The sequence below is a fragment of the Schistocerca americana genome, chromosome 3 (assembly GCF_021461395.2).
Source record: "Schistocerca americana isolate TAMUIC-IGC-003095 chromosome 3, iqSchAmer2.1, whole genome shotgun sequence".
NCBI lineage: Eukaryota > Metazoa > Arthropoda > Insecta > Orthoptera > Acrididae > Schistocerca > Schistocerca americana.
In genome coordinates, this window is record NC_060121.1 from 671,695,017 (window position 1) to 671,717,099 (window position 22,083).

Sequence of the window (22,083 nt, forward strand, 5' to 3'; positions counted from 1 at the left end):
GGGTAAGGTAGTGTTCAGTAGAGGCTAGGCCATGGATATTAGGCATGTTAGTGTACAGGAAGGTGGCAACAATAGTGACGAGCAGGTACCATGTGGTAAAGGAACAGGAACTGTGGAGAGTTAATGGAGGAAATTTTTTATGTCTTTGATATAGAAGGGTAGGTTATGATTGGTTGAAAGTGTTGGTCCACATGAGCAGCGATTCTTTCAGTGGGGACGCTGTAACAGCCGCAGTGAGGCATCCTAAGTGATATGGTTTATGAGCTTTAGGAAACATGTAGAAGGTAGGAGCATGCGGAGTGGTAGGGGTGAGGAGAGAGACGTTCTGGGATGAGTCTAAGGAGCTGAGGAGAGACTGGAGATGTTGTATTTATGTAATGAGGTCAATGTGCCATGGTTTGTTGGTGGATGAATATGAAAGATGGCGGAGTTCTTCTGCCAGGTAAACCCTGCAGTTCAAAAACACTGTGGTGGAGAATCTGCCAGGTAGTCATGGGTGACAACCGACAATGTAGTTGTGATACCGTTAACGCAAATAACGTATTTTGTTTTGTAATCTGTTAATAATTTTGGATAACAAACTATGTCTGTACCGCTCATCTAAGACAAAACCAGAATATGCAGCATTTTTCGTTTTTTGAATTCTGTGGGGTAAGACTATGAAGAAATTTTCTGAGTTACCAGCTCGTGGAAGGGCAACATACAAGCGGCCATGCGGAAAACTCTCTGATTGTAAATCAGTTCCTAACACAGGTACTAAAGTATTCGAATGTCTGACCCTGAGCTTTCTTTATTGTTTTTGCAAATGAAACCTTGATTAGGAAGTGAAGTCGCCTAAAATGGATAGATAAATCAGTTGGGAACATTGGTATATGTTGTACGAGAGCGACCTCTCCAGCTCTTGAACCAGTGAGGATAGTAGCTTCGAGACAAGTTCTCATCGGGTATCACTACAAATTTTCAGAGGCTTGATACTGAGTGGTGGTATTACAGGAACATAAACTTTAAGCTTCAAACTGTCTGGCGCGAAGTCAGCCGGATTCAATGGATTTGGAAATTATTGTGGATATTGAACTGTAGCTTCCATGATAACTACAGTATCGATTGATTGGTATTCTTTATGTTGTCTTCTTATTTTTTCCAAATCTTTCTGATGGTTGGTTTTAATAGACAACTTGGACAGTTTTGTTTGAAAACAATGTACAGCCCATATTTATTAGAGTATCATGTAAAACATTAAAGTAAATCGCTCAAAAATATTTTGAGATTTTGGCTAACAATGTTTGTCCTTTATATTTTGGTGCAGGATAAAGGTATTTGATTTATTCCTACCCAAATTGTGAAAAATTGTACTAAGGGATTTAATATTTAGGAAGAATATTACCATAGCAGCTAAAAAAGGAGCAATTCAATGTAAGACTTTTTTTAATTTATACTTAAAACACAAGTGGGACTTCTGAGCCACATGAGGGTATAATTATCGTATCGGATAGAATTATCTTTTATTGCAATACTAATATTATTTTACATTTACCAAAACCACACGATACCATATTAAAAACATCAAAACAATCGCGACGTCCTTTCAGGTCTGCAGTGTATGTAAACTCTTACTACTTTCCTTAAGAAATGAGGCGATTGCTGATTGCTTGTGACTGATTTTTATGATATTCATATCTTTTGTGTTTGTCCTATGATACTCCTCATAAGGTGTTCTGCAAATGCTGATTAGTTTCGTACGACATTTCAGTCCGCCGGTTTGTTCTTTACGCGTCGTATCAAACATGCTCCAGTCACTTTGATGTAGATTTCATCACAATCCGTGCAATTATGCTGGTAGATCCATACTGCTGGTATCTGTTGGATGTTGGTTCTAGATTTGAGATTTGTTACTCTAGAGAATTATTCGTTTTTAGGCAAAATCTACACACTGTTTCTTTTCTTTTTTAAAAAAAAGAAAAAAGAAAAAAAGAAGTTGTTACCTCTTTTGTATGTGAGTTTGTTTTGGAATGTCAGTAGATCTAATTTTCTTGTGACTATCTGCTCACATTATTTTTACCGCTGTTTATGTCTTTGTTGTCAGTATGTCTGCAAGTATTTTTGGTATGGTTTGATTTATTTGTTTCATCATCTGTGCCTTAATTCTTTTGTTCCTGTTTCTTTGTGTCTTTTATTAATGCTATTAGTTTTATACTAGCTGCCGCTTCTTAGTAATCAAATTTTTTGACAGGAATGTAATTGAGTCTGTATGAGTCGTATCTGACGGCAGATTGTGATGCTGTAGGTAGCTTGGGGCTGCATTTTTTATGTGCTGTTGTTGGGGTTTTTTGTAGATCTCGTAGGTGTGTATATGATTTTTTTTCTGTGGTTATACCCTGAAAGTTCAGTTTGGTTTCCTCTTCTTCCTCTACTGTAAACTTTATGTTTTTGGGTATAGTACTTGTGTAATTGTATTGTATCCAGACGTTCATCTACCGTGCATATTAGATCATCCATGGGCCTGTATTTTGTAGCTTTTATTTGGTAGGACATCTTCAAATGTTAGTTTTTCGTTATGATTCATGAAGATGTTGGCTAGTGTTCCTCGAATAGGTGAACACATATGTAAACCTCTTTCTTGTACGTAGTATACCTGACTGACTTCGGAATTCTTTTGATTGTGTTGTTAACTGTATTTATTTTATAGTTTGATCTGCGTGGTCCTGAGGTAGTTGGCTGTGTGTTTTTAGGTTTCCTTCAGTTAGTTTAATGGTCCTATTACCGCGGATACAGCTGTACATGCTTTCTTCGTCACATGAAAGGTTGTTATTGTGCATGGTATTGTTATAGATCTTATTTGTTGTATTAGTTGAGTGGTATTTTTCCTATCATTTCCTATTAGTCTCATAGTATTAGGTGAGCAGTTGCTAGTGGGTACGTGGGGGCTGCGTTATATTTAGACATTTGACCAGTGGGAATGTCTGCCATGGATTTTTAGCTGGCCTCTAATGTTACGTGCCTTAGGGGTTTATTGCAAATGCCTCTGTTTATCACTGTATGAAAAGATTTCGAACACATAAAAAAAGAGCTCCACAACATAGAACATGCAGTGTTATTGAGTGTGTTTTTAACATGCCTTTCTGATCTGTGTGTTGAGACGAATTGTAATGTTTATACGTTGTTTTTGGTGATAGAGTAAAATAAACTGATGTAATTAATTTTTCGTTCATTCGCTGTTACATGTATGCAGTGCTGTCACAAGTTGAAAATAGCATACCACTCTCTCGCAGCACGCCGCTGGGAAGCCAAAACTAAATAGTGTAGCCCATTAACATAAGTGGAGAATAGGAGAGCAATTAGTTTTCTGCATATGAGGGAGAAAAACTATTAATAATGCATTCTGAGATTGTGGAAGTATAGGACAACAATGCACTATCATATGACGCTGTGGTTAGGGACACAGACGCATTCTGTGCAGTCGAACAAGTCTGAATGACGAAAATCGTTGTGGCCGAGCAACTCTTTGTGAAGAACTGCGAATCGCAAGAGAAAGACAGATACTGGTGCTCGAAGGGGACAAACAGTTACAGCCAGGCAATGACTTCGTCGGATGCAGGAACCATTTCGTAACTGTCATTTTTAGAATGACGATGTGGTGCTATTCGAGGTGCAACATTTCCTAGACAGCCAAAATGCAGTTATCCATGGCCAAAGTCTCCACCAGGTCATCCATCGTTGGGAAAAAATGTATCGTCTTAAAGGGTGGACACGTAGAGAAGAACCAAGTTCCGTTGTCAGAGCTTAATATTTTCGCGATGATGAATAGAACTTCATGACTACATCTTCTGCCCTAACTAGAATGAGAAATGCAGCGACAAAGCGTGAAGATTACTCTCAACATTCTTTCTGCTCTCTTTGTGGTGGACGACTTTGAGAGACCGTTGGCCTTCCGCAGGTGGTTCCCCGAGTCGCCGCGCTGGCTGACGTGCAGAGGGCGCGAGGAGGAGGCGCTGAGCGTGCTGCGGCGAATCGCGGCCACCAACGGCGCCAGCGTGCCGGCTTTCACCCAGCAGGTGCTGCGCAGCGTGGCCAAGACCAAGCGGGACCGCATGGGCTACCTAAGCATCTTCTCCAGCTGGAACCTCTTCAAGAACACACTTCTGCTCGTCATTGCCAGGTGACCACAAGTTATGAGGAAACTAAAATGTTTTCGTAAATAGAAGAAAATGAAATCTATGATATTTATATCAATTGCTATACATTGACAAAGATGCCTCACGCTGTTGTGATCCTTCCTCAGCTCTTCAACTGAAGCGTATCGTAAGAAACGTCTTACAATCTACAGGGTAAAATCTCTGTAGGGATCAGATTGTCAGCATCCCCTTCTTTGTAACTGCCTCTTCCCTAAGCACAGGAAGTCTGGATTTCTGCAATCCTGAACTACGCTGCTTACAGTAGAGTCGGCGTAAGTTGATCCCCGACCGTTACAAGGGGTTGGTAAAGACAGCTTCGCACCCATGCCTCAACCAATCATGTAACGCATGTCTGTAAACGTCTACACGGCAATGCCTCAGCGTTGCCACAACTCTACAGACGGACGATGTTGCCTGCAGCCGTTCCGGGTTTGCAACTGAAAGCTGATAACTGAGCTACTGACTGTCAGGTATCTTCTTACGCTAAATGGACTCTAGTCCATCTTCTGTTGCCACACGTACACACTCTGAGAGGAGATGAAAACAACTACTCCAGGACAATTACTTACAATGATGGAACCAAGCAGCTTACAACTACTCTTGGATCTCTCACAACAAATGGAAGCATTTCATTATGTGTGGGAATATTGTTTCGATAGGACAGAAACCCTGGAAGATAGGATAGCAGACATATACTGACGAACCGAATCATGCTTAATACCGTACTGGTCCACCTTTGGAAAGCAGTACAACAGCGATTCCGCACGCCATGGATTCGACAAGTCTAGACTGGTTTGTGGAGGCACGTATTCCACATATTTATGCACAAGTTTTGCAGCCCTCGTAAATTACTGGCTATTGGTTTGTCCACAGACATGTTCCATTCCTGTTCAGATCAGACGAATTTGATGCCCTAGACATTAACGTTCACTACCATTCTCCTTAAACCTCTGTAACACGCTTCTGGCCTTGTGACATGGCCAATTATCGTGTTGAAAGATGCCATCGCCATAGGGGACAACGTCGAGCATGAAGGGGTGCTAGTTGACCTACCTCCACCGGTCCGCCTCGCTTCTGTAGTGCAAGTTTTGAGTAGCTGTTAGCCTAAATGATGGCATGTCCCGCCATGACCATTAACCTTATATAAGAAGGAATGTGAGCACCCATTACAATCGTAATTGATGATGTTGTTGCTTCAACACTGGACCCTTATTTAATATTTTGTAAGCCCCTTATTTATTATGCAGCCTCTTATTTAAATTTATGCAAGGAATGGTGTGTTCCGGAAACTTTGTGTTTGCACCAGCATTGCACACTGTTGTCAGAACTGCCACAAATCGTCTTCTATCCTGCCTTATAGAGCGGACAAGCCTCTGTACTCCACATTCTGCGATGAAACGTCTCCTCCTGGTTTCAGCATTCTTCAATCACTTTCCATAGATGCTCACCCCAATACCACGTATACAGTCGAATATGTTCGCCGCTCCCGTTATGTTGCTCCCAGTAGCCATATCACGACAATCTGGCTTTGATCGAAGTCTGATTTTTAGAGTGGGTTTCCCCTCTTGCAGCCCCCTTCGCTGATAAAATCATTCCCATTTATCTCTGTTCCACTTTTCCTATTGCCATTAGGTGGCATTCATTATCACTGCGAACAGTGGCCATACAGTTGAATGTCAAGAAATGACAACTGCTTCGCCATTAAAAATAAAACAACCATAACAGGTTTGTGAAACAATCTGAACGAATTTTCACACGGACACCGTCTTCCAAATACATTTAGTGACTGACGAATTCTGGTTGCTGTCTCCATAACCTCTAGTAAAAAGCCTTTCCAGGTACACTTGGCCATGTTGCCTTAGTGTCACTCATGCCAGATAATTGAATCAATTACATACTTCCTCACTTGCAGAAATCAAAACTGCACAGAAGGTTGGACTCGGACAAAATTAGCCATGTAACCAACTTAGCTGCCAACTATATTGCCATGGAGAACATATTGATTCTGGGTTGATCGAACTACCCATCCAAAAAAAAAAAATAACACTTTTACCTGGCTCAGTGTACACCTAGAGATATTCACGTTCAGAGATATCGTTGATAAATGAAAGGCTACAGTACCTACGACAAATAACTTTGCATCATAGAAAATAAACTCGATAAGAAGTACCAATCAAATTTACGTAATTTTCTCCGTATACTACTATGGACACACTATTCGTAACAGTATTTTGTTTCTTAGAGGAGTTTTATTGTTTGTGTAGGACAGGGCGTACATAAAGTCTGGTAACACTTTCAAGTTGCACAAGAACTAAACATTGTACAGATGTCATACATATTGCATTTTGAAGAGAAACTCTGAAAGGTTTTTTTACCAACATTCGATATGGGAACCATGAGTGACCCGGTAGACGTCAATTCTTGCCATACCCGTTCCAGCATGGTGTCGTCGACTGTGGCAGTCGCTTCCCGTATTCTCTCCCGGAGCTCTGCTACATCACGTGGTAGAGGCGGTACATACACCAGATCTTTAAAGTGTCCCCACAGAAAAAAGTCACACGGAGTGAGATCTGGTGATTGGGGAGGCGATTTCATGAAACAGCCGTTCCCTTATGTAGCATGACCAATCCATAGATGTGGCGGCTCCGTGTTTAAGTACCCACGAACTTCACAATGAAAATGGGATGGAGCCACATCCTGCTGCAAGATGAACGGAGAGTCCGATTGCATTTGATGCATCAGCCACTGCTGCAACATGTCCAAGTAGAAATATCCAGTGACAGTGCTCTCGGCGAAGAAGAATGGCCCGTACAGTTTTAGACGTGACAAGGCACTAAAAACATTTACTTTTGGGGAATCAGGCTCAAATTCAATGCATTAGAGTAGATGCTTTGTACCCCAGAGTCGACAATTATGCCTGTTCACTTTCCCATTAGTGTGAAAAGCGGCTTCGTCGCTAAAAATTGAGCGATCAACAATGCCATCCCCATCCTCATTCACTTGTTGCAACTGCGAACAAAACTCAGATTTCTTGTCTTTGTCGTCGTCATTGAGCTTCTGCACTAGCACCAATTTGAATGGTTTCGTAGACAGCTTCTGTCGCAGGACTTTCCATACTGTCATTAGAACCATTTCGAGTTCATAGGATGGAAGAAGCACCGATTTCTTTGGATTCGTTATGAATTTCTCTCGTACGCGCTCCACTTTCACTTCACTCACACTGGGACGTCCGCTTCTCTTTGACGGGAACAGGCAACCCGTCGTAACGAATTTGTTGTGCGAGTGGTAAATGGCCTTCCTTATTGGTGGATTCTTACCGTACTTGGTTCTAAACATCCGCTGAACAGCTGTAGCACACTTGTTTTTGTCGAACTCCAACACATACAAAACTCGCTCCGCACCTGAACTCGCCATGTTTGCGACTAGCGCTGACTATGGGCAAATTATCAAACTACGCTGTGGCGGTATACATGAAAAAAAATTTCAGGGCTTCTCTTCAAAATAACGTATGTGTCATACCTGTTCAACGTTTTGTTCTTGTGCAATAAGTAACTGAAAGTGTTTCCTAACTTTCTGTATACCCTGTACTTTGTTTTGTTCGAGATGAGTTCTGTTGTCTTCTAGGAAGTGATTTATTCAGTTTTCGAGAAGTATTTGTTGACTGTGTACTGAGAATATTAATCGTTTTTGAAAAAGCATTGTTGTTTTTTTAATAAAGAATCTTAACATTTTTCCAAGTATAGTGCTATTATTTCTCAAAGAAGAGCTTTATGTTTTCCACAGGATTATTGTCATAGTGTCTTGAAGAAGTTATTCATAATTACTAATTTTATTCTTCTGTCTCAAGAAGATGTTTGCTAGCAGAATATATAGTTTAAATAAGAAAAACGTGCCTATGTGAGTACATGATGTAACACACATGAGCTAGACGAAATAATATATACACTCCTGGAAATAGAAATAAGAACACCATGAATTCATTGTCCCAGGAAGGGGAAACTTTATTGACACATTCCTGGGGTCAGATACATCACATGATCACACTGACAGAACCACAGGCACATAGACACAGGCAACAGAGCATGCACAATGTCGGCACTAGTACAGTGTATATCCACCTTTCGCAGCAATGCAGGCTGCTATTCTCCCATGGAGACGATCGTAGAGATGCTGGATGTAGTCCTGTGGAACGGCTTGCCATGCCATTTCCACCTGGCGCCTCAATTGGACCAGCGTTCGTGCTGGACGTGCAGACCGCGTGAGACGACGCTTCATCCAGTCCCAAACATGCTCAATGGGGGACAGATCCGGAGATCTTGCTGGCCAGGGTAGTTGACTTACACCTTCTAGAGCACGTTGGGTGGCACGGGATACATGCGGACGTGCATTGTCCTGTTGGAACAGCAAGTTCCCTTGCCGGTCTAGGAATGGTAGAACGATGGGTTCGATGACGGTTTGGATGTACCGTGCACTATTCAGTGTCCCCTCGACGATCACCAGTAGTGTACGGCCAGTGTAGGAGATCGCTCCCCACACCATGATGCCGGGTGTTGGCCCTGTGTGCCTCGGTCGTATGCAGTCCTGATTGTGGCGCTCACCTGCACGGCGCCAAACACGCATACGACCATCATTGGCACCAAGGCAGAAGCGACTCTCATCGCTGAAGACGACACGTCTCCATTCGTCCCTCCATTCACGCCTGTCGCGACACCACTGGAGGCGGGCTGCACGATGTTGGGGCGTGAGCGGAAGACGGCCTAACGCTGTGTGGGACCGTAGCCCAGCTTCATGGAGACGGTTGCGAATGGTCCTCGCCGATACCCCAGGAGCAACAGTGTCCCTAATTTGCTGGGAAGTGGCGGTGCGGTCCCCTACGGCACTGCGTAGGATCCTACGGTCTTGGCGTGCATCCGTGCGTCGCTGCGGTCCGGTCCCAGGTCGACGGGCACGTGCACCTTCCGCCGACCACTGGCGACAACATCGATGTACTGTGGAGACCTCACGCCCCACGTGTTGAGCAATTCGGCGGTACGTCCACCCGGCCTCCCGCATGCCCACTATACGCCCTCGCTCAAAGTCCGTCAACTGCACATACGGTTCACGTCCACGCTGTCGCGGCATGCTACCAGTGTTAAAGACTGCGATGGAGCTCCGTATGCCACGGCAAACTGGCTGACACTGACGGCGGCGGTGCACAAATGCTGCGCAGCTAGCGCCATTCGACGGCCAACACCGCGGTTCCTGGTGTGTCCGCTGTGCCGTGCGTGTGATCATTGCTTGTACAGCCCTCTCGCAGTGTCCGGAGCAAGTATGGTGGGTCTGACACACCGGTGTCAATGTGTTCTTTTTTCCATTTCCAGGAGTGTATAATAGCCGGCCGGAGTGACTGAGCGGTTCTGGGCGCTACAGTCTGGAACCGCGCGATCGCTGCGGTCACAGGTTAGAATCCTGCCTCGGGCATGGATGTGTGTGATGTCCTTAGGTTAGTTAGGTCTAAGTAGTTCTGAGTTCTAGGGGACTGATGACCTAAGAAGTTAAGTCTCATAGTGCTCAGAACCATATCCCTAATATTAACCTTTCCTTCCAATGCTTTGAAAGAATTAGATCTGAATATGTCTTCATCTTTCTCTTTTCTCTTCATCTTGTCATCCTTTTCAGATAGTCTATATAAGGCATCAGGTACACAATTCTCTATTCCTTTTACATATCTTATTCCCATATAAAACTGCTGGAGAAATACTTCCCATCTAGACAGGCTGTTACGTAATAGTCGGAAGTCCTTTATGAACGTCTGTCCTCTGTGCTCACAATTTACAATAGCTTTGTGACCCCACAAACGATATTTGAATTTTCTACATCCACAGACTCTACCCAATGTCTCTTTTTTGGATATCATATAGTTCTTTTCGAATTTACTCAGAATTTAAATAGCAAAACCAATATTGTATCGGAATGATTTGATTTTGTCCTGTTTTCCTTGGAAAATTTGAACCTTCAAAGTCCAAAATTGGAATGACCCATTCACATCTGGATGATGCAATTAAGTACTTTTCAATAAATCTCTTTCAGCTTATTGAAAGCTAAATCACTGTCCTCGAACAAACAACATTGTCTGAATTTGGGTAGTTGAAAGCCTGTTCCTCAATGTATTTTCGATCAAATGAACACATGCCTACTTTCAACTATTCTCCTGTCTTGGGTACCATACAATTCCTTATAGCTTGCTCTTTCTTTAGATCACGTACAGTAGTTCCTGTAGTTATTGTATCTGCTAAGAACCTAATTTCTTTCTTCAATGTCATCCTTCCTATCGTCAGGTATTAATTAATCATGTAGAATATACAAAATATTATGCTTTTCCTGTATTTCTACCAAGAAATGATGAAAGCATCAGTTAACAGAATAATAATAAACCAAGATTATTCGAAGTGCTTGCCATTTATAAAGCTACAAAATATCACCTCAGACATATGTATGAAGTCACACTGCTAAACAAAAGACTATGAGGTAAATATATCTACAGAGATTGTGGATTGGATTATCCATGTTATTAATGGGGGCTCGAATCAATGCCAGTTAAGATAAACTGTAAATAATTGTCAGTATTATTTCTGTGAAGTGTCATTTTAAATTACTGTTGGATAGTAATAGAGCCATCACTGCTGATTTCACAGAATACATACCGAGATGTTCCAAAGCGAGGGAAAAAGAAACGATAACGTCCTAGGCAATCAAAAATAAACGAGATATAGAGTTAAGGTATTGATGTTCAGGAATGGCGAACGTAGCAGAAAAACGCGTTAAATGTCCTCTACAAAGTTTGATAAATATAGTGGAAATCGGAGGGTACCTCAAGAAAGACATGAAAGATGACATTTTAAAGGTAGTGAGTACCTCGATAGAATGTTTCAGTGTAATAAAATTGGACATGAGCCTGGAAGAAGCTAAAAATAAAGACAGTGCGATCTTAGAAAGTGAAGTTAACAATCCCCAGATAGAGGGAGGCGACCACAGCGTTGTGGGACAAGTGGCGCCATTTATTGAACTAATACGAGAAACGGAGAGAGGCAACCATCACATACGGATACCTATCAGGACTATCTGTGTAACTACGACAACCAGCCTCTTGATCACGACACAACATTAGAAGCAAACATTACAGCAAAAGTTACGCAAAATATAAGCCTCATGATGGAGGATTTCAAAAATAGTGAAAAGATTTTGATAAAGGAAGAAATTGAAAGTATAAGACAGAAAGACCCGCAGCAAAGACCCAACACTACGGACAGGGAAACAGAAAATGTGCTTCAGACGAATGAAGACCAAACACCCACAACACGAGATATGAGACAAGATCAAGAAACGGAAACGAGTATAAACGAAGAACACTGGACTAAAGTTACCACTAGAAAAGAGAGGAGACCAGCTAAGCAACATCGAACATAGGACTTGGAATATTGACAGGGCTGGATCGCAAGACGCAGATCTACAAGCTGCAGATAAGACGGCCTGGCTCTATGTAGGAGGTTCGAAGCTGAGACAACAGTAGATTCAGTTAAACAATTTCTCAGTAAGAACGGAATCAAAGAAAACGTGAAATGTGAAGAACTGGCAAAGAACAATAACACGAACTCCCTCAGAGTAGGCATTCCCCTTTCACAATTGCCGGCCGCGGTGGCCGTGCGGTTCTAGGCGCTTCAGTCCGGAACCACGAGGCTGCTACTGTCGCAGATTCGAATCCTGCCTCGGGCATGGATGTGTGTGATGTCCTCTAAGTTCTAGGGGACTGATGACCTCAGATGTTAAGTCCCATAGTGCTCAGTGCCATTTGAACCCTTTCACAATTTACAGTTGGTGAATAAAGCTGGATTCTGGCTAGCAGTAATCACGGTCCGACGCTTTCGCTTTCGAGTTTTTCTCGAGAAAATGGAGGGTTGCCTCTTCCTCAAGACACAACATCACCCAAAAAAACGCAAAGAAATAGGATTAGTAGAAATTTTGAAGATCCTCCTATGGAATTACGTGGTCCAAAAAGTGCAATAAACATCGCTCCAAGAGACTTTCTAAAGGAATATGACATACACTATGTGATCAAAGGTATCCAGACACCTGGCTGAAAATGACTTACAAGTTCGTGGCGCCCTCCATCGGTAATGCTGGAACTCAATATGATTTTGGCGTACCGGTAGCTTTGACGATAGCTTCCACTCTCGCACGTTCAATCAGGTGCTGGAAGGTTTCTTGGGGAATGGCAGCCCATTCTTCGCAGACTGCTGCACTGAGCAGAGGTATCGATGTCGGTCGGTGAGACCTGGCACGACGTCGGCGTTCAAAAACATCCCAAAGGTGTTCTATAGGATTCAGGCCAGGATTTTGTGCAGACTAGTGCATTAAAGGGATGTTTTTGTCGTGTAACCACTCCGCCACATTCCGTGCATTATGAACAGGTGCTCGATCGTGTTGAAAGATGCCATCGCCATCCCCGAATTGCTATTCAACAGCGGGAAGCAAGAAAGTGCTCAAAACACAAATTTAGGCCTGTGCTGTGATAGTGACACGCAAAAAAACATCGGTTGCAAGCCCCCTCCATGAAAAACACGACCACACCATAACACCACCTCCTCCGAATTTTGCTGTTGACACTTCACTCGCTGGCAGGCGACGTTCACCGGGAATTCGCCGTATCTGCACCCTGCCATCGGATCGCCACATTGTGTACCGTGATTCGTCACTCCACACAACGTTTTTCCACTGTTCAATCGTCTAATGTTTACGCTCCTTGCACCAAGCAAGGCGGCGTTTGGCATTTCACGGCGTGATGTGCTGCTCATGAGCAGCCCCTCGACCATGAAATCCAAGTTTTCTCACCTCCCGCATAACTGACATAGTACTTGCAGTGGATCCTGATCCAGTTTGGAATTCCTGTGTAATGGTCTGGATAAATGTCTGCCTATTATACATTACGATCCTTCTGAACTGTCGGCGGTCTCTGTCAGTCAACAGACGAGTCCCGCCTGTACGCTTATGTGCTGTACGCGTCCCTTCGCGTTTCCACTTCACTATCACATCAGAAACAGTGGACCTAGGGATTTTTAGCGGAGCGTCCCATTCTGCTCCCTCACGATGTTTAATGACTACTGAGGTCGCTGATATGGAGTACCTGGCAGTAGGGTACAGCACAATGCACCTAATATGAAAAACGTGTGTTTCTGGCGGTGTCCTTATACTTTTGATCGCATAGTGTAGCAAACGAAACAGAAACATTTTTAACCGTAAACTGACACGTGGAATTTCACTGCGCTCATCTTCAAGCAAAACAGATGACAAGCGAAGACTCCTGGGAGGAATAAATGTATTCGTAAAACTGGAATTAACGCTAATAACTAAAACTACCAAACACGAAGATACACTCCAGACAGAAACGATACACATTACAATAATATCTGCAAACTTCCAACCGAACAACATAGCCGTTGATATAAGAGGTGAAATAGGAATAGGCCAGTGATAACTCAGACAAAACATGATAAACCACTAATTATTGCCGGTGACTTGAACTGCAGAATGGAAATGAAAAAAAATAGTAAAAAAGTTGCAGGAAGAAGATATACAGTGTGTCCGAAAAGACTTTCCCTGATTACATAAATTGATAACTCAGGCTAGAAGTAAGACACAAATATGAAACTTGTGTCGAATTGTTTACAACTACCAAAGCTTTTTTTCTGTTTTAGGTTCGCAGTACGTAAGTAGTGGATGAGGTGCAGTGCCCAAGAAGCCATGTTAACCAATCAGGAGAAGGCACAGTGTGTCCTGCGGTACCATGAGACACGATCACCAACCACAGTGCAGAGATACTTCCAGACAACATGTGGAAGGAATGTCAAGAGCATTAAGGCTTGGTACGAAAAGCTCAAGAACACAGGATAGGTTGCTGACTTTCCGAGGTCTAGTCGACCAAGAACCTCAGCAGACAGGGTGGAAGCTGTAAGGCAGTCTTTTCTGCGAAGTCCGAAAAAATCGTTGCGCAGGGCCTCACCTGAATTACAGATGCCAAAAAGTTTTCTCCATGGCATTTTACACAAACGTTTATTGTTTCGTGCATACAAAGTGCAAATCGCTCTGGCCTTGTTGCCCACGTCGATATGACTTCGCGGTCGCAATGCTATCAGGTATTGAGGACGATTATGGTTCTCTCAGATGAATTTCCTTTTCCGACTAAGCGACCTTTTTTGTCATTTTTGTCATTTGGGGTTCACAACCCCCTGGCGAGGTCATGGAGTGCACCAGAGCAGTCAAAAGGTGAATGTTTGGTGCGCGCTATTTGCACGATCGAATTATCGGGCCATTCTTCTTCGCTGAGGCTACCATCACATCTGCAGTGTATCTGGACATGTTTCAACTGCTTCCGTATCACCCCAATGTCTTGTTTCAGCAAGACGGTGCACCGCCTCATTGGGGTTTGGACGCCTGTGCCTATCTCGATGTGACCTTTTCTGGCCTCCACGCTCTCCTGACATAACCCCATTAGACTTCTTTTTATGGGGTTATGTCAAGGACGTGGTCTATCGAACACGTGTACCAGATCTTGAAACCCTGCGGCAACGGATAACCACAGTCGTTGAATCGATCCCTCCAGTGATGTTGGCTAATGTGTGGACGGAAATTGAATATCGCTTAGATGTGCTACGTGCTACCAAGGGTGCTCATGTGGAAGTTTACTGATGTGTGAAAAAACTTTGATAGTTTGTAAACAATTAGACACCAGTTTCATAATTTATCTTACTTCTAGCCGGAGTTATCAATTTATGTAATCAGGGAAAGACTTTTCGGACACCCTGTACTTCCCACAACGGCAAAAGCACAATTGACATTGAATTCATAAGATGTCCAACCACGGCAATAAATACCACTCTGGACTGCAAACCACAGACCACTTCGGAAATGAACTTGTTCTGGAAATAAAAATCCAATGAAAATGGCGAAAAACACAAGAAAAAGAGGAACAGGTATTTTCGAGAACAATAGACATCAGGAAATTGGAAGCAAAGTCAGATGATATAAAACAAATTGAAGTGCTAATAGACAATTCACGACAAGAGGAAGCAACAGTAGCGATAGAGGAACTAGTAAGGCAAGCCTCCAATCTCAGGTGCAAAAGGACGAAAACTCGCTGCGTAGAGAACCCTACGCTCTTCAGGACTTACGTTGAAAAACGAAATATCTATAACAAAACTCTAAAAGAAAAGAAGAAAGAATTCTGGGAAGAGAAGGAAAGTAACTAGGGGAAGAAGCCACAAGAGGCCTATATATTACACTGCGCCCCAGAACACGAGCCGAAACATATTACATATATATATGAAAAAAGTGGGAAAATCATTTCGACAAAATAATGAACAAGGTAGGATTAAAAGGCAGAGGGAGGGCAGACAGGAGACAATTCCACAAACAATTACGGAATGGGTCCCACTGGCCACAGAAGAGCTTAAGTGTGCCATTAACAGTACCAAGAACAAAATATCTGCAGGACCTGACAGTCTCTACAGCAAATAATGCCAAAATACTAACGCCAATATAGACAAAACTCTACAGTAAGTGCATAGAAACAGCTTCCCTTCAAAAACAATTCAATAACGAAAGTGTTATATCAAGGGAAAGGAGACCCCAAGGACGCTAGCAAATACAGGGTGATTTTTTCCACCGAGTACAAACTCTCGGGACTGATCGATGAAGGTATACGGAATTTTTATTCTAATGTACTTAATGCGTGGTTTCCATGCTAGAGACCATTTATTCTGTTAAAAAGGCCGCGGTATAATAGGCGCTGTACCATGCAGCCAGAGTTACAGCATGTGTTGAAAATGTTTTCCATATGCCTCAATTGTTGTTACCATACCATGGGGGTTCTGCATACTATCCCACAGTTGACTGTTGTGAAAGATGAAGATACTACTCCACGAAAAGGTGACCTCATCTGTGAATGCAATGGATGACACAAATCCTGGAATTGTGGCTGCCTTGTGAAGAAAACAGTGACAAAACTGCTACCGACGCGATAAATCTGTAGCTAGTAAGCCCTGCGCACGATGTAAGTGATAAGGGTAGTAACAATTGTCATGGAGAATGTTTCACAAGGTCGTCTGGCTTACTCTGAACTGGCGATCAACTGCCTGGTACTGACACGGCGGTCGCATTCCGCTGTGTTAATCACGTTTTCCTCCAAGTCTGGTGTCCGAACATTTTGGATACGTCCTTCATGGTTTCCTGCTTGCTGAAACGACCCAGTCTCAGACAAATGACGAAACACTGTTGCAAACACTGAATGCTGCGGTTTCTGTGGTTGTTGTCGGCGTGTATAGGTCTCCTAATACAACCTTGCTCCCCGTTACCTTTTGCCATTCCCCTTTCCGTAAGTAAACACCATGTCAACAAGCTTCCGATTCGAATGCGAAACCATTGCGTATAACACTGCATCACAACCATTACAAGGTGAGTCAGCAAGAGGCGTAAATCGGACACAATACCAATTACTATGGCAGGAGGGGGCTCTAGGGCATGACGTATGAGGAACAGTACCACACTGTAGGAGGAAATTATGCATACTGTAATTGTGGCTGCCTGGTACAGCGAGTATTGGACCGCTGTCTCTGTAACAAAGTATGACTGAATAAATGCTCTCTAGCATAGAAACCAAGCATTTCCGGACATAAGTTCGTTAGACCGGTTTTGTTCCTTATCCTCTCATCGATCAATCCCTAGAGTTTGTACACGGTGGAACAAATCACCCTCTGCAGAGGCATAACACGAGAAGACATATCTTTCAAGGTATTCAGAAAAATAATAACCGAAATAATAAAAGAAACAATCGGCGAACACCTCCCCGAATACAAATGGCATTCAAGAAAGGAAGATCAATTCAAACCGGAACAGAACTCCAAAACTCCTGCTAAGAGCATATGGGAAGCTCTTGAAGACAGAGAGGATTTTTTGTAGTATTCATAGACTTCACAAAAGCTCTTTACTTTACAATAAAAAAGTTAGTGACAAAAAAACGAGAGAAAATTTTAAATGAAAGAAACATATGGCCATGAATTATAAGCGCGATACAGCGATGGAAAGAAATAAGGATCTCACACAGCCTCTCTCTATCAGAGCCGTTATTCCAATCAAATGGCTTACTTCAGGGAGACCCACTGGGTCTTTTGTTATTTATCGTTGCAGCGGAAAAAATTTTAGAATACCTCCAAGGGAAGGCGTTATCTCAAACGAATTTGCAGACTATATTGTAATAGGCTTCATACCAGAGAGAAAATTGAAACTCGCACCAGACTTTAAGTACTTAGGGATCACGATACAAGCAAGTGCAAAATGTTTCACAAAACATGTAAAAGAGAAAGCAGCGCAAACAATAATGGCTATCAGTGAAATAGATCACATTAGATCCCTCTGCCAACAGACAACAATGGCACTATTCAGAGCCAAAATCTCCCCAATACTGACATACAACATAGAAATCATCGGACTACATCTCACAGTGAAAACCTGACGACACTATAAATAGTAAAGGCGACGTATACGAAGAAAGCAATTGGTGTCTCCAAAACAACACGATTCAGACTTGTATACCTGATGACAACGGAATCCTTCGTCATTGAAGACCTGCGAACAAACCTGATGCTACTCAACACCAGCGCTTCGGAAAGTCTATTAAAAACATGGAAGGAAGGAAGGGAATACGTACCTCCAGAATTTTACAGCACAGGCGCCATGATTGAGAAAACGTGGGCTAAGGAAAACTTCGAGATGAGATATGTGATTACCAGAATGGCAGTTCGTGGTTTCCACCACCTTATTTGCAACGAGCCGTCATATCATGAGCCAAACAGCAATGTGTAAATGTCAATTATGTCATAGAATTTGCAAATATTACCATATAGAACTCTGTACCAAATGGAAACGGTCGATAAGTGACTATACAAACCACAATACGTAAAATTTCTAGTTTCGTGTTTTATTATAATGGTACTCTGAACTTGAATTGCTATTTACCTGCAATAAACTTATTATTATTAGAATTAAGGTGTCCGTGTCCTTTTTGTGATACTGAAATGCGTAGCTCATGTATTATGGAACATACTCACGTGTTCCTTTTTTGTTATCTAAACCATGTGTTCTTTTAAAAAAAAAGCACTTGTCTCCTAGAAACAATTACAATAATTGTTTTTGGAACACATAAATCTGCTCTTTGACTTATAATCATACTCTTCTAGGAAAGACAGTACAGCTCGTCATTAAAAGACAATAAACAAAAAAGCCTTTAAAAGTAATTCTCTGGTTATCAGAATATGATAAGGCTTCGATAAACAAATACTTTTTGAAAACGGAGCTAATCCCTTCTTAGAAGGTAGTTAAATTCATTTTGAACAACAATGAAATGCTATGAAAATACTGAAAGTCATTTTGATAATTATAAAGTGTAAAGTGTTGCCGCTTTTACGTGTTGCTGCACTGCTGGGAAGAAGTTTTGGAAATTCAATTGGTTCCAACTGTCAAATTTATCCTGTATGCTGCATTACTGGTGGTGAAGATAGTCTCGCCAACCTATAAACTCTGACTTCGAACGAAAGTAACTAATGTCCAGTGAACAGGTGGAAAGGTTATTTTTGATGCCAGGTAGAAAGACCAGCATGGAGTGAACGTATTTTCCACAGAAGCCGTCCTGGTGGTACCCCAATTTTCTCCGAGTCCAACCCAGTATCTGGTTCTGATTTCTGCAAGTGAAGATGTTTGTCATGGAGGCTGTTACTTGACATTAGTCGTAATAAGGCAAGTCAGCCAAGAGCAATCGGAAAGGCTTTCCTTTAATTGTGGAGTTGCTAGTCAGAGTGTACCAGTCGCTACGCGCATTGGACGTAAGTGTCCCATAGCGAATATTCTTCCAGATTGTTTCCTAAACTTGTGATGGTTGTTTTATTGTGGTGCAGGAGCAGTTTTCAGTGCCTGCGGTAGTATCTCCATGGTTTCATGCCATAAATAAATCCTTAGAAACAATATTCCCAGCGTGTTGGTTCAAATGGCTCTGAGCACTATGGGATTACATTCTGAGGTGATCAGTCCCCTAGAACTTAGAACTACTTAAACCTAACTAACCTAAGGACATCACACACATCCATACCCGAGGCAGGATTCGAACCTGCGACCGTAGCGGTCGCGCGGTTCCAGACTGTAGCGCCTAGAACCGCTCCCCAGCGTGTTCCCCTTTAATTGTTGTGACAGGTCCAAGTGTGTCTGTTGGCGGATTAATTCCGAATCCTGCCTCGGGCATGGACGTGTGGTGTCTATAGGTTAGTTAGGTTTAAATAGTTCTAGGTTCTAGGGGACTGATGACCTCATAAGGTAAGTCCCATATTGCTCAGAGCCATTTGAACCATTTTTTTTATTAGTTCCGACATTGTAAGTAATTGTTCTGGAATGGATAATGTCTCCGTTCTGAGTGCGTATGCATGATGCAGGAAAATGGACTGCCTATTTTGATTATGACTGCCAAGATCTAAACTTCCACTGTTCAAGCGAGAGGCAGTTACAATGAAGGGTACTTTGAAAATGTGGTCCCCACATATATTTCAGCCCCAAGATGCTAGTAAGCTTACGATATGCTCCAGTTGAGAATGAATCATATGCAAGTAATGTAGTTTTGGCAATTCACAGCAATTGGCGTGAAGTCTATAGATGAGATACAAAAAAATGCAAAGACCTGTATCACATATTTTATTGTTTTTAAAGATTTCCTTGTGTTTGAAGATTTAAAATTTCTAGAATAGCCTTTTACATGTACGAGTGTCGTTCAGTAAGTAATGTCCCACACTTTTTTTTAAAAAAAAGTCATTAACATAGATTCACAAACGTCCTTCTTGGTGTTTCACATTTCATGTTTGTTCTGTGCGCCGGCGAAGGTTCGAACCGTTGTGACAGGTGGCAGAACCGTAGTACAGCGTCAAAATGGCGTCTGCATACGACTCACGTTACAAACAACATGCTATTATTGAATTCTTGTGAGCAGTAAAAGAAACCGTGGTAAATATCCATAAACGTTTATGTGCAGTGTACGGCGATGTTGCAGTTGATAAGAGTGCAGTGGGGCGAATGATAAAAAAATTTACAGCCTCAGGAAATGTAGAAACAGACCTCCATGATCAGCCTGCTCGGGACATCCTGTCACAGCCACTGCTCCAGACATGCTGAAGCGTGCGGATGCCATTATTCGTGCCGGCCGACGCATCATAACTCGACAATTGGCTCTACAGTTGTCGATCAGCATTGGAAGTGAGTCTGCAATGATCGAGACTCTCGGATATTCAAAGAGGTGCTAACGATGGGTTCCACGAATGCTCACAGCGAACCACAAGATTCGAAGAAAAGTCGTTTCATATTAATTTTTGGAGCGTTTTGAGACCGATGGAGAGTCCTTTCTCTCACGGATCGCTAGGGAGGACGAAATCTGGGTGCACCACTTTGCACCGTAAACGAAAAGACAGTCCAGTGGAGTGAGTCCTCACTCAAAACAAAAGAAGAAATTAAAGACAACCCCCTCTGCCGGAAAAGTCATGGTGACAGCCCTCTGGGATTGCGATGGCGTCATTCTCGTGGATGTGATGCTAAGGGGGTCAACCATCAATTTAGAGGCGCACGTGAATGAATAAACTCAAGAACCGTTTCCGACGTTTCCGATAGGACAAGAACCCAGCAGAAATCTTGTTCCAACACAAGAATGCACGTCCACACATAAGTCTGAGAACCCGCGAACACATCACCAAATTGGATTGGACATCATTGCCTCATCCACCATACAGTCCAGACCTGGCTCCCTCGGACTTCCATCTCTTTGGGCCGCTTAAAAATTATTTACGGGGAACACACTTTGAAGATGATGAGAGTGTCAGTCATGCACAGAAAACATGGCTACGCCCACACGGCAAGAGCTTTTACCTGCATGGAATACATGCTCTTCCACAACGTTGGCGTACGACCATAGAACGTGGCGGAGACTACATAGAAAAATAGGATATGGACGATACATGTTGATGTATATTTTCACCAAATTCTGCCTCTTAACAATAAATATGTGTTGAGCAAAAAAATTTGCGGCATTACTTATTGAACGTTCCTCGTAATTACATCGACGAGGTGACTTCAGATAGTATTTTACTCATTATTACAGCAGGCCAAGTAATTTTTATTGAATGTTACAGTACACAACGACACAGATACATGACACTGTATAGTAAATCTCTGTTTAGAACGATCGGAACAGTCTACCAGTCGTTCAATTCTCCAATGATAAAATCCGTTCCTTGATCACGGACGCCGGCCACTGTAGTCGACCGGTTTTAGGCGCTTCAGTCCGGAACCGCGCTGCTGCTACGGTCGCAGGTTCGAATCCTGCTTCGTGCATGGATGTGTGTGATTTCCTTAGGTTAGGTAGGTTTAAGTAGTTCTAGAGGCTGATGACTTCAGATGTTAAGTCCCATAGTGCTTAGAGCCATTTCAACCATTTGATCAGGGAGCCATTTGAGAACACATCTGTGAACGTCCTCATCACTGGCAAAACTCTTTCCCCCAGAGGTTCTTTAAGCTTATCAAAAAGATGGAAATCGCATCGTGCAAGTTCTGGACTGTACGGCGAATCAGCTTCATCCACTTCTGTGCAGCCTTGGTCAACATCCTGATAGCATTTCAATATGGATGGAAGCGACTGGACCATATACTAACAGAATCGTACTGTGAATCTGTGCTATTTAGGTGTTTTGTCGGCAAGAATCGTACTCTCCAGCGTACTTCAACTCTGTAGTACGTTTCCAGTTGCCGCACCTTTTGAATCGTACGCTGTGACGCACCTGCGATCCGTAATACAGCA

General features: G+C 42.7%; 1 protein-coding gene across 1 annotated transcript in view; it reads left to right on the forward strand.

Moving 5' to 3' along the window:
• The window catches only part of LOC124606661 (solute carrier family 22 member 7-like), a 193,212-nt gene that overhangs the window by 98,339 nt on the left and 72,790 nt on the right, over nucleotides 1–22,083 (forward strand). Inside the window, exon 6 of the mRNA XM_047138668.1 lies at nucleotides 3,935–4,156. Within this exon, the coding sequence (XP_046994624.1) occupies nucleotides 3,935–4,156 (222 nt within the window). The remainder of the gene's footprint in view (nucleotides 1–3,934; nucleotides 4,157–22,083) is intronic.